Genomic DNA, 12895 nt, shown 5'->3' on the forward strand with positions numbered 1-12895 from the left:
CGATCTACTCATTTTCCCCTCATTTTTTTCAGTTACCGCGGGCACAAAGATCATTTAGTTTTATCTTTCGCGTTTATTTGATCTCTTACATCCACAACAACAACAACAATAATAAATAACAGTTCGTGCATTCAATGTGAGCCAGCGACCCTCGCCATCTGAGTTCGTACAGCGCAGATCTGGCTCCAAACACACGGAGATGCCACGTAATAGCCCTTTCAGTCTTTGCACGATACAAAGAACAGGTCACGCCCTGGAATAGTGTGACAACAATCTCACCGAGCAAAATACGCACCCATACAGACTGCACGTTCAAAAACATCCAGACCATGCCTCACAGTTGTACATCGTTACACTTGTAGCACAATTCAGCCCAGTGACATTGTTTCACCAGTCGGTGTGGCCCTTTTACATGAATAGTGTTTAGCAGGGCAATCTAATGCGTGCTTTACCATAATACCTGTTTTTTAACAAACCAAAATAGCCTGGTTCATCAGCATCCGTTCTGTATCTTTCAGACTATCGATATAAGCTAATTTGCTGTCGTTACTGAAGTACAAAGTTCTGATTGCTGACTGAAACATGTGGACGTCTCTAGTTGTCCGCGCCGCCGCTCTCCGCTCGCTGCCACGCTGGCCGCTCGGCGGGCGCCGCCTCCTTTGCTCCAGGCCGTTCTGAGGACCCTCCGAACATGGCCGTCAGGATGGGGTCGCTCTGCACGGGCGGGAGCTGCTCCTCCGCCGGGGAGGGTGCAGGCGTGGACGGCCTCCGGAACAGGCCGGCTAGGAGGCCTCCGCTGCCGCCCCCGGAGGACTGGGAGGAGGAGGAGGAGGCGGAGGAGGAACCTCCGAACAGACCGGAGAGCAGGCCGGACATCCAGCCGCTGCCGGGCCGGGCGGGCCGCGGCCGCGCCGGCGGACCGCTGGGACTCTGCGGCAGCTCCGGCCGCTCCTGCGGGGGCGGAGGACGCCGCGGCGGCGGCGGGCGGAACGGCCGCTCCGGGAGGAAGCCGGGGGCGCTCTGAGTCACCTCAGGCCGAATCACACCCTCCTCAGCTGTGTTTGACTGAGCGCTCGGACCGTACTCCCCGGTCGGAACAAACGGCCCGCCGGCATGGAACTCCACATCATCGTATTGAGGGATGTCACCCATCTCCTCCCCGTAATCTTGTCCAGGATGATACAGGTCGGCCGGGTCTGCGTCCACATACTCTTCCTCGGCGTATGGCCGGCTCTCAGGCTCTGCTGTCACCTGGCTGACCTCCTGGGCCACCTCGGTCGCCTCCTGGATCACCTGGGTGGCTTCCTGGGTTCCCTGCTCGGCCGGAACCACAGTCTGCCTTACCGGAACCCGCACCACGCCGGAGACCACGGGCGCCCAGACGGAGCCCTCCGACTGCAGGTCCGAGGGGTCGCCGATGTAGTACTCGAGCTGCTGGTAACCGGACGCCTCGGTGGTGTCTGCCGCCTGCTCAGGCTGCTCGTAGTACTGCTCGGGGTCCTGGTATTGCCTTGCATCATCGTAGTATCCCTCGGAACCCTCGTACTGCTGCTCCGGGTCTTCATAGTACGGCTCGGCTGATTGAGGCTCCACAAACTGGTTGTTGTGCTCCTCAGAACTGATGTGTCGTTCGGGCTGGTCGATGGTCGTTTCAGCATGCTGTTCGTCCTGTTTCTGCGGCGGGTGGTTGACGATCGGAGTCCAGGCCTCGATCTCGGAGAGGATACGGTCGGTGACGGCGGCGGCCTCCTGGTCCTTGGAGGCCTCCAGGACGGCCGGGTCGGCGCCGATGTCGTTCTGGACGGCCGGGGTGGGCGACGCCGGCCGCTCGGGGCTCCACGGCTGCGGCCGGGTCGTCTCCCACTGGGAGCCGACCGCAGTCGCCCGGTTAGACTCGGTGGTCTGCTCAGTGTACGGCTCGGTGGTTGGCGGCGGCTGGTAGGTCTCCGTCGTCACCTGCTCGGGTGCAGTCTCATCGACAGCGACCGTCTGTACCTCAGTCGGTGTGCCGATCTCCAGAGCCGCAGTCGGCTCCGTCTGGTCGTCAGCGCGCGACAGCTTCTGCACCTTGGCCGGCTCCGAGGAGAACCCGATGGCGTTCGACACCGGCTTCCGCTTCTCCGCGTACGTGGGCTTCTTGGCGTGCTTCTTGCCGGCGTTGATGCCGAACATCTTGATGCTGGAGTAGCCTCCGGTGTGCGTGTACGGCGACTCGGCCACCAGATTCTGCGCCACCGTCACCGGACGGATGCCGAAGCTGAACGGCGGACGCTGCGTGGCCAGGGTCAGGATCGACACCCGCTCGCCGCTCTCTGGTTTGGCCTGGGCGGGTCGGGGTGCCGGTGCGGCGGGTCTCTGCGGCGGGGCAGAGTCCTGAGGGCGAGCCACCGATGGTGTGATGGCCGGCTCCGGTCGACTCAGAGAGGGGCGAGAGAACAGGCCCGGGCTCTTCACTGGCGGCCTGGAGAACGGCTGAGGACGGCTCGCCGGCAGAGACTCGGGACGGGTCACTGAGAACGGCTCAGGACGGCTGACTGGGAGGGACTCGGGGCGGCTCACGGAGAACGGCTCAGGACGATCCACTGGGAACGGCTGGGGTCGTGCGACGGAAGGACGGATGAGCTGCGGCGGCCGCGGCCGGCGCGTCGGAAGGGGAGCTTCTGTGGTCTCCGGAGCAGCCTCTTCTGTGACCTCCTCGGGAGCGGGCCGCTGAGGCAGTGTCAGTGTCGGCCGTCGGATGGGGCTCTCCACCGGCCTCTCGGGCACGGTCAGGAGAGGCTCCTCGACTGGAGTCTCGCTCTGGACCTCCTGCTCCTGCTCCTCAGGCTCGGGCCGACGCTGCAGCAGCGGGGACGGCCGCCGGGTCGGCCTGCTCGCCGACAGCCGGTCGAACACGGACGGTCGCGCCGGCCGGCCGCCAGGGGTCACCACAGGCCGTCCTCCGGGACCGGGCCGGCGGCGGCTCGGCGGCGGCCGGCGCCGACGGTTGGACTGCAGCTCCGACTGGATCAGACGGTCGATCAGGGCCTGACGGTCGGGCGACACGGAGTCGGACTCAGAGTCAGTCTCCGGGCGGGACTCCGAGAAGCCCGGCTGTTTGAACACGGACGGGCGGGGTCGGAAGACGCTGGGCCTCTCAGGGAAGCTCGGACTGCTCTCAGTGGAGGTGGTGGCTCTCTCGGTGGTGGTGGTTGTTGTCGTGGGCTCCTCTGTCGTAGTGGTGCTGGTGGTAGTGGTGGGGGCTAACGTAGAAGGCTTCTCCGGCCGCGGGACGCTCGGTCTCGCTCCGGGCCGCGGTCTCGGTCGGAGTCGGTTCAGGTCGGGCCGCCTCTGGAGGAAGCTGGACAGCGGCCGCCGCCGGCGGACTCCGCTCGGCGAGCTGTCATCATCGTCATCATCGTTCGAGCCGGGCGCGGGCCGGCGGCGGAACGGCGGCCGCGGGCGGGCCGGCTGGGACGCCGGTGTCGGCGGCACGCGCCGGGTGGTCGTCTCGGTCACCCGCTCTGTAGTCGTCGTCCGCTCGGTGGTGGGACGGGCGGTGGTCGTGGTTGTGGTCGTCGTCGTCGTCGTTGCTTCAGTCGTGATCCGCTCAGTCGTCTGAGCTTCCGTCGAAGTAGGCTCCACTGGCTTTGTGAATCTCACTGGCTCGGGCTCTTCTTTTTTCTCCACCTCTTCAGGTCGCTGGAAGTCCTCGATCTCCTCCTCAGGACTGACGGTGTTGAGCTCGTCCCGGTCGGCCGTCTCCTCGGTCGCCTCGGTGCGCTGAGTCACCGGCTCGACCTCAGGAACCTCCGGCGCCGCGGGACGCTCAATCTCGTTCTCCTGGAAGAAGCTCGGCCTCTCGAGCCGCACGGGTGGCCTCGGGCGGGGTCGCACCGGTCGCCGAGGCCTAAACGGACGTACGGGACGGATGGTCTGCAGTGGTGGCGGGCGCTCCTCGACTGGGCGCTGTACCGGGCGCTCGACCGGGCGCTCCACGGGCCGCTCAAACGGCCGCGCTACAGGCCTCTGTACAGGTCGCTCCACCGGACGTTCCACTGGACGCTCCACGGGCCTCTCCACCGGACGCTCTACAGGCCTCTCTGGCCTCTCCTCTGGCTCCTCCGTCTGACCCTCGGTCTCCTGGCCCTCCTCCCTGATGGGGGTGAAGGCGTCCGCCGGCAGCAGGTCCACGGGTGGCTGGAACGCCGGCGCGCCCGTCTCGGTCGGCGGCGGGGGCGCGTTCACCACAGGCACCCTCGGAGGAGCCGGGACCGGCACCGACGGGGCGGGCTCCGAGTCGAGGACCGGCTCGTCATCGCCCTCCAGCTCAGCAGGGGGCTCGGGAGCACCGAAAGCGCCGGCCGGGGTCCAGCCGTCGGCGTCAGACTCGCTGAACGAGAACCGGTCGTCGGTGGGGGGCAACTGAGGCGGACGGAACCCGCCGGGTGGCGGGCGCTGCGGCCGGCGCTGGGGCGGCTGCGGGAACTGAGGACCCGCCAGCTGCTGCGGTGGGCGCTCGGAGAACTGCGGCGGGCGCTCGGAGAACTGCGGCGGACGCTCGGCGAACTGCGGTGGGCGCTGGTTCTGCTCGGAGAACTGAGGAGCGGGGTTCTGCTGCGGCCGCTGCTGAGGCGCCCCGTTCGGCGGGGGTCGGCGCCGGATGGGCTCCTGCTGTGGGGGAGGTCGGGGCGGCAGGCGCTGCGGCGGCTGGCCGGGCCACGGCTGCTGGCCGGCGACCGGTCGGCGGCGCGGCGGCAGGGGCCGGTTTAGCTGCGCCTGCTGGCCCTGCGGGGGCGGCCGGGGCCGGCGGCGGCGCGGCGGGCCCGGCTGCCCCTGCGGCAGCGGCCCGTCCACCCGGCGACGGATGGGCGGCCTCAGAGGGCCACCGTCCACCACGGGCGGCGCGTACTGCAGCGTCGGGCCGTTGGGCACGGGTCCGATCGGTCCCAGGGGGCGCCACTCGTCCGAGCCGCTCGCCGAGGAACGGTGCAGCAGTACCGCCGGCTTGCCTCCTGGCGGACAGAGACGGAACCAGGGGTCAATCGTATGCGCCGACCGTCCCTGCCTACATGATAGTCCTGCCGCGACCCGTGTCGGGGAGGTATGCGACTCCTACACACAGGCGTCTGATGTGACGCTATTGGCGCTCGATGTTCGACGGAACACGTCGGAATGTTCCGCTAAGCGGGGCACATCCTGTTACCTTTTGTTGACCGCTGTCGGTTTCGCGACATTTCTTTATCAGACTTTGTAAAAATGATTGGACAATGGGGCTGTAAATTCGTCACAAGCGTCATGCATTTCCTCACACGCTCGAGCAGCGAGAACTGTTGTGGATACCGCCTTAATTATTTTCTTCAGTACGGAGTACCCTAGCGATTTCCTAAACCTGGTACGCTCGACAGTCGACGCTGTCTGAACTCTGGCCTCTGTGTGTCGTTCTCTCACCTTGCCTGGGTCCCTGCCAGAGCTGCTGGCCCTGCTGAGGTCGCTGGGCAGCCGCTGTGGCCGCCAGCAGGGCGACCAGCAGCTGCCGCAGCCCGAGAGCCGACATCGTCACCTGCAGGGGTTAGAGGGGGACAGTCAGTCACGAGCTATCTGCTACCACAGGGCCGACATCGTTACCTGAGGGAAACAAGAGGACAGTTCGTGACATATGAACCGGCGACCTGTGGTTAGAGGTGACATCGTGTTAAGTTCATACTTTCGACGTTTGGGCCCATCATTTATCTTTTCCTCTTTGACAGCTTTCTATTGGCTGCATATGCCAAGATTTACTTCACTCTACTGATGGCGTGTGAACAGCTCATTTACCAGACCGGCAACGAAGCGTCAACGTATGACTAACCGAGCTGTCTCTCATCATCCTCAGTCTGCGATACGCCCGTGCGTCAGCGCTCGTCAATCGGGTTAATGCGGCGAAATTCGACAGAAAGTACACATATCGTGCCACTCCGCCTCCAGACCAGTTTTACGTATGCGAGTGCTTATTTCTGGTGGCGGTTAGAGAGCTCAATACGTGCGCAGCGGAGGGGTTTGCGCCGGAGACGGAGCTGACTGGAGGCACGTGCGCTAATTTCGGTCTCAGTGGGTTAATCCTCCGACTCGTTCCCGCCTTCTGACCCATATCGCTGCGGGTCGGTGCGGATCTCGAGTCGGACCGGCCACTCCGCTATCGGCAGCGCCGGTCCGCCGCTCGCCATTGTTGGGACGCGCCGGGTTTCTGGGTGCAATGGCGTGCTATTCAGACCGCTGAGATAGAAGGAACGGGAGGTGAAACCCGAAACATTTTAGTGCATTGATGAAGATTTTTTCGTTCTATACCTAAGGAATGCCATACCCGTGACAGGTTACGGCACCTGTTACGGCACAAAGGGAATCATTTGATCACGCGCTACGCATTTTTATTTGTTTGTTTTATCATCATTGCTGATATTGAAGGGTTGCCTATTTCTGAACGGATTTCTCCCCCATGCTGGGAGTCACGGGTCAGCTCCGCGCCCACCCGGAACCGCCTGACCCGGCGCCGTCTCCAGCGCTGAAGTAGGTCCCGGGACCGTCACGAAGTCACAGCTGATGACGCCTGTGCCGTCACGACCGTCACGACGCCGGCGACCTTGCTGAAAGGCCCGCGCGGCGGTCATCTGAAGGTCGTGTGTGCGGGTCAGCGCCCCGGCCGGCGCACCGGTGACCCAGTGGCCGGCCGGCCGGGCCCGACTGGTTTGCGCAATGCATGGGTAACGGACGGATGAGCGGCCGGTGCGACCGGTGCGACGGCGGGTCAGCGGCCGCGCCGGCCGGCCGGCCGACCCGTGCCAGCCAGCCACGCACCGGTCGGAGCGGCAGCCCGACCGACCCGGGACCCGGGGTCCGCACCCAGCCGGCCGATCGGAGCGGGCTAACCGACCCGGGACCCGGGGTCCGCGCCGGTCGGCCGGCTGCCCGCGGACCCTGCCGGACCTACCGGCGGACCCCGCCCGGCCGGACGCGGCATACTGTCCCCACAACCGGCCGGCAGCCCGCAGCGGCACCTGCGGTTAGATTCGCTGCCGGCGCGCGCGCCGCGGTGGTGTCACTGGTTTCCATGGGAAAGTGGCTGTCCACCCACTGGGTCACTGGGCTGAGCACACGGAGTTGGAGGTGCACCAGTCGCCGAACGAGCCGGCCCCAGCTGGTTCGGCCGGAACCGGCTGCGCATGGCTGCGGTCGCGTTTTAACGGATCCTCCGCGGATTTGCACAGCATTGACTTTCACATTTCTCTGGGGAACTGAGTAAATAGGTCGGCACAGCATGTCGTGACGAATTAGGCGACTTCAGTCACGAAACCTTGACAGGTTTGTGTGCTCTTCCGCCGCTTTGTTTGCGTTATCTCGATCGGACTGCTTATAAGCCCCGTTCTTACATGCTCGGGTAGACACGATAATTGCAGGTCATCATCGTGCGTGTTGCGTGACTGTAAACGTAAGGGCCACTTACGCACACCTTGAATGATCTATCGCGTCAGATGTCAGCAGAAAGCCCGGAAGACGTGCCACCTTTCACGGCATGATGTTGAGCTTTACCCACCTGTATTTATTTTTATTGTGCTCCAAAAAAAACTTCTTTGATTTATTAGTTGTCCCTACCCTTACGCATTAGGTACTGAAATGTATCCACAACGTTTTTGTGAAATGCTTTACAATGGTTGAAAAGTTAAAATAAATCAAAATCATCCTGTAGGGACGAAAAAATGCTTGTTGGACAAACAATCTCGCAAAACATTCCAAACAGTCAGAAAACGATATTCGAGTTTTGAGTTAGATTTGGGGACACGCCTAAAAAATAATCTAATGAGTCGAATATTTTAAAGACGGTTACTTTTTGGATTATGTTACATTATCGATTATGTACATATTCTTACATTATCGACGGTACATACATTGACATACCCATCTAAGTGATTTCGTGAAAACACGTCATAGGCCTTTTTCAAAAACAAACGTGATATATAAGCGCATTCATATAGACGTCCGTGATTAACAACGGAAACATAATTTTCCATTCATAAATTATTATGTGAAAAAATGTTAAAGAGTTTTTCAGCCTCAGTGAACTGAAAAATTTGAAGGTCAGTGATGAATGACAATTTAATCTATAGCCGAAATGCCTATAACTAATATTTATAATAAGAATGTTTTTAAAAAATCGACAAGTTATGTGGATTAAGTACCTACAATAAATGATTTCGGACGATCTGCCTAAGCCCATCACGCACACCCCTATCGGGTGACCCACCGTGTAGCTGTGTAGACGCCCGCTATCAGTCCGTCTCCGCTGGTCGGCTGTGCTGTCCCCGTCTCCGCTGTTCCCGCTGTGTGACCGCCCGTCAGGTCCGGTGAGGGCGGTGTCCGGGCGCGGAGCGGGGCTGGTGCGGCCGGTACCGACGGCCCAGCGCGGCCAACTGACCACCGGCGGCCGCTCCTCCGACGGCGACGGGCCTCCGTGACCCGGCGACGCGCCGCGACCCCGATCGGAGCGGCGGGCGCGGCGCGGCGGCGACGGCCCCGCTGCAACGCGCCGCCACGGGCCGCGGCAGTCGTCCGGGAGCGTGTGTGACCTCTGCCACCCCCCCCCCCGGACCGGCCGGTGTCCGGCTCCGCTCTACCTACACCGGAGCGGTCGTGACCTACGGGACACCTCTGCTGGACAAAGCACGACCCAGAGAAGAAAGCAAAAGGGTGAAAGTCACTGTGGGAAAACGCAAACTTTGCACTCTGACCTGCGAATGAGAGGGTGTGTGTGAAACATACCAGGGTGAAGGTCATATGTTCTTAGATACGGTACAGTTCATGGATACATCCTCTTCTGAAAAAGATGAAATGAATGTTTGTTTTAAAGTTTGCAGATGGGTTGGGCTCTGCAAACATTTTCTTGCAATGCTTTGCTAAGAATACATAGACAGATGCCGCTTGAAAGTGCAGTTATTATTCTTTTCTACGCAACATAAAGCATCTAAACATTAGGATCATAGCATTAGCTATCTCTAGACTAATGGTTTTGACTTGTAAAGCGATGTTCTTACCACCGGCTCTTTTATAAAGGTACGAAAATTATTGCTTCCGTCAGAGCTGCGTGGTCGCAGTCGGAGTCGGAGTCGGTCAGATTGGACAATACTGACCGAACTGCTAGAGACGGAGTCGGAGTCCATTTTGGAAACCGGAGCCGGATTCGAAGTCGGAGTCACTGAAAATCCATCGACACCGCAGACCTGGCAGGGCTGCGGACTCGGACTCAGAGTCGGTCAGAGTGTACATTTCTACCTGAGTCGGAATCGGAGTCGTAGTTGGTTTTTTTAAAGTCGGATTCGGAGTCGGAGTCACGGAAAATCCATCGATTCCGCAGCCCTGGCTTCAGCAACTGAGCACATTTATGCTGCTGGTGTTATCTACTAATGCTTCATCGAAGTCTCCCGATAGTTTCTTGTGTTACGTTGCAGTCTCCCAGTGCGAGTCTTCGAGACGTCCGCTATCATTCTTTTTCCTCCCTTCGGAGCCTACACCGGACAATCACACCTCAATCTTCCATAGTTCTCTACTAATTTATTGTCAATGCCGTGGACCCGAGAGAACGTGGTGCTATCTTCTTGTGGCATGTTGATGTCTCTGTGTGTCGGCTACCTACCTATGCTTCGATGCAGTCTCCCGTGGATTTTTGGTTGCTGCGTGCAGCACGTTGAAAGTCTGCCTTACGAGTACGTCCCTAGCTAGCTACTTAGATGCACTTTACCGCTGTTTTCGACTTCGTTAACGGAATTTGACAATCCGTAGGTATCCTAATGCATCGCATTCGCATCTAACACTAGCTTGACATTGTGGAAGGATGAGCAGTGCTTTTCATCTTGTGAGAACATTGGTGGTTTGTTTTGCATCACAGCTTACGCATCTAAAATTGTGTTCTGTTGTGGACATTGCATAGAAGGACACCCCGTGCATTTATTTGAATTGCGTCAATCGTTTTACGACGTTAGTTACTGTTCGTAAGTGCGTAGTGAGCAGTCGTACGTGCGCAGGCCACGCGGTAATCCGACGTCTCATTCGCTGATCCGGTCGCCGGATTTGGGATCTGGTGGGACCCAGTTACACAACTGCCGTCTTCCGCCGGTGACCCGACCCGGACGGAGGGCAATCCGGATCTCCGCTGACCCCAATGACGTCAGGACATCTGCTTCCGGCCGAGCGGGGCGCTGGAACGGGCGGGCGCTCACTCCCATGTGATAAAAGACGGTCAGCAGTCGGCACCCTTTCCCTTGAAGACACACACACGGTAGTGGTTGTAAGGTTGATGTCGATACTCACATCCGTAAGTGAATTCATGATGAAGTGTCATTTTTAGGCAGTTTTATGCCCTACTCACGGATCAGACCATGAAATAGTGTACCCACGGACGACAAAAGCCATTCGTCCAATGACCACTGATGACACACACCGGGGTGAAAGTTATCGATGACTGACGAGTACCGAGTGCCGAGTCAGGCCGGGCCGTGTGACTCAGACGCGCGCACTCACGAAGGCGAGAGTTAACCACTGCCTGTGTGCGGCCGGTGGTCGGCGGCGCATGGAGCCTGACACCGATCAGGAGCGCCGCCGGTGGGTGGGTGGTTATTAGGGACCGCGCCCAGGAAATGGGGGCTCATTGTCGTGACACACTGAGTGGGGTGGTCAGACTGCCGGCTGAAACTGTCACCAGAGTGACTGACCGGCTATTTACTGATTTGTGTCTCAAAATAAGTGCGGATAAATAGCTGGTGTCTCTTCTGTGTTCTGCTTGTCGTAAATGAGAAATCATACTAACATTACCCTGCTGATGAATGACGAGATGCAAATTCATTCCGATGCAAATACGATACCTATGCCTGCAATATGCAAGCAGGGTATTTGTGGTTTAGTTACGTCATTAAAATACACATTTTATTCTGCTAATGACGTTTATGTGTTATGAGGTTATCGGTGGAGCCAACAAATAACTAAATGCACGTATTTGTTGGCTCCACCGATAGCCTCATAACACAAATATGTCCCTAAATGACGTTTAGCTTCGATTGTAAAGCGTTGGACTGGACAGCTGGGTCGGACCGCACAGCTGGCTGACCGCCGCTGTGAGCCGGTACCATCGGCGCTCGTCACGGCCTCAGTTGGCGCGTATGCAGCCGGGTCGCCGAGTGGTAGGTATGCAGGAATGCAGGGCTGCCCGGCGGCGCCGGAGCGGCTAACTGTCCCACCGAGCCGGCAGGCCGGCTGGAACAATGATGAGGCGGCTGACACCTCTGAGTGGCACTCAGGAAATCTTATACTGGGTCAGAATGTCTGCTCCCCATGCAGGACTAAGTCTCAGCATACGGATCATGGCTGGTATCACACATCTCAGGGTCTATAAAAAAGATGAATGAAATAAATAAAAAAAATAAAACAGGCGTCTGCTCTGGATGGGCGGGCCGACCGGATGGTCGACTGGAGCTGTCTGAGACTATATGATGAGACGGCTACCTTCCCCACCCGAGCTCTGTCACTCATCAGCAGTGAGAGGAGTGGAGAGGAGAGAGGAGGGGTGGGGAGAGGCGGGTGAAATGGGCGGAGGGTGCCCGGGCAGCCTCCTAAGGCATGTGAGTAACGGAGCGGCGCGGTGGTTTCCGCAGAGACGGGTGGAATGTGGGTCACGTGAGAGACGCCCGCTCCCGGACTGTGACTCCGCGGGGCGCCTGACGTCCGCTCGCGCCGACAGTGACGAATGAATGACGTGAATGGAATGAATAAACTTCGTTCACGGGTGTTCAAAAGAATGTGCCACTTCAAATATGTTCTTAGTGTAGCTATGCTGAACTTCCGGTACTGTATGAAGCACGGCTGCGGAGTCGATGGATTTTAAGGTGACTCCGACTCCGACTCCGGCTTCAAAAATTGACTTCGACTCCGACTCCGGGCAGTTTTATTAAAATCCATATCATGATACTGAAGTTCATAATGGAGATGTTTTTATCCTGTCTGAAACGATCCCTTGTGCTTTCCAAGGCACTGCGTTGCAAATATGCATTTAAAAAACGTGCAGAATTAAAAAGCAGTTTTTGGGGAATTCACCGTTTTATGCTTCTTTCGCTGAAAACGTTCGTCCAAAACAGCAAAGTGGCCTTTTTTCGACAAAATCTAATTTCCAGCGCAGTACCTATTGTCAATCAAACAGGTGCAGTGCATGACGTTGAGCCATGCAGCGTTAACTCCTACTCCGGAGTCGGAGTCGGTAAGATTTTGGCGACTCCAACTCCGACTCCGGGCAGAACTGTTGACTCCGGCCGACTCCAACTCCGACTCCGACTCCGAATCCGCAGCCCTGGCATGAAGTGTGGTCAACTGCAGTGGAAAACGTACCAAGCTATCTATACCTGCAAATAAATTAAATTTTTCTAAGGCAGACTTTTACCTTTTATTTTAATGTCGGCGTTAATTCATATTAATTATCGCTGCGGATGTTTTCGATGAACATTTATAAAACGTTTTAATAACTGCTAACCGCTTCCTACTACGATACTGTGCAATTAAAGCTACGACACACTACTCGAATGACAATTCGCAAATCATCGCTTGATCAATAAAAAAGTCGATTAGCAGCCCGGAGCGCCGTGGTCGATTATCGGCTGCCTCCCGTCCACAACAAATAAATCTACCTGTCCCGCCCGCCTTCCTCTCACCCTAGCATCAGTCTAATGCACAGTAAGACCCATCCACACGTGTAATGAGCGCCCCGCGGTTGCAGTGTTATCGACCGACCCTGCTCCCGAGCACACGTGACCCAATTGAGATTCGGCTCCCCTGTAGGCGGGACGTTGACTCTGCGCACGGCGGGGTCCTCCGCCTATCGGCCCTCCGATCTGCCGATGAATAT

At 58.4% G+C, this 12895-nt stretch overlaps 1 protein-coding gene across 1 annotated transcript; it reads right to left on the reverse strand.

Moving 5' to 3' along the window:
• Window positions 1-53: 53 nt before the first annotated feature.
• On the reverse strand, window positions 54-8514 carry LOC122382550 (proteoglycan 4-like). The gene is made up of 3 exons (XM_043368040.1): window positions 8258-8514; window positions 5431-5542; window positions 54-4994 (listed from the first exon to the last, which is right to left on the reverse strand). Exons 2-3 carry the CDS (start codon window positions 5534-5536, stop codon window positions 595-597), a joined length of 4506 nt encoding a protein of 1501 aa, XP_043223975.1. The 5' UTR covers window positions 5537-5542; window positions 8258-8514; the 3' UTR covers window positions 54-594.
• Window positions 8515-12895: the final 4381 nt, after the last annotated feature.

Source organism: Amphibalanus amphitrite, unplaced genomic scaffold (genome assembly GCF_019059575.1).
Source record: "Amphibalanus amphitrite isolate SeventyFive unplaced genomic scaffold, NRLGWU_Aamphi_draft 000142F_arrow, whole genome shotgun sequence".
NCBI lineage: Eukaryota > Metazoa > Arthropoda > Thecostraca > Balanomorpha > Balanidae > Amphibalanus > Amphibalanus amphitrite.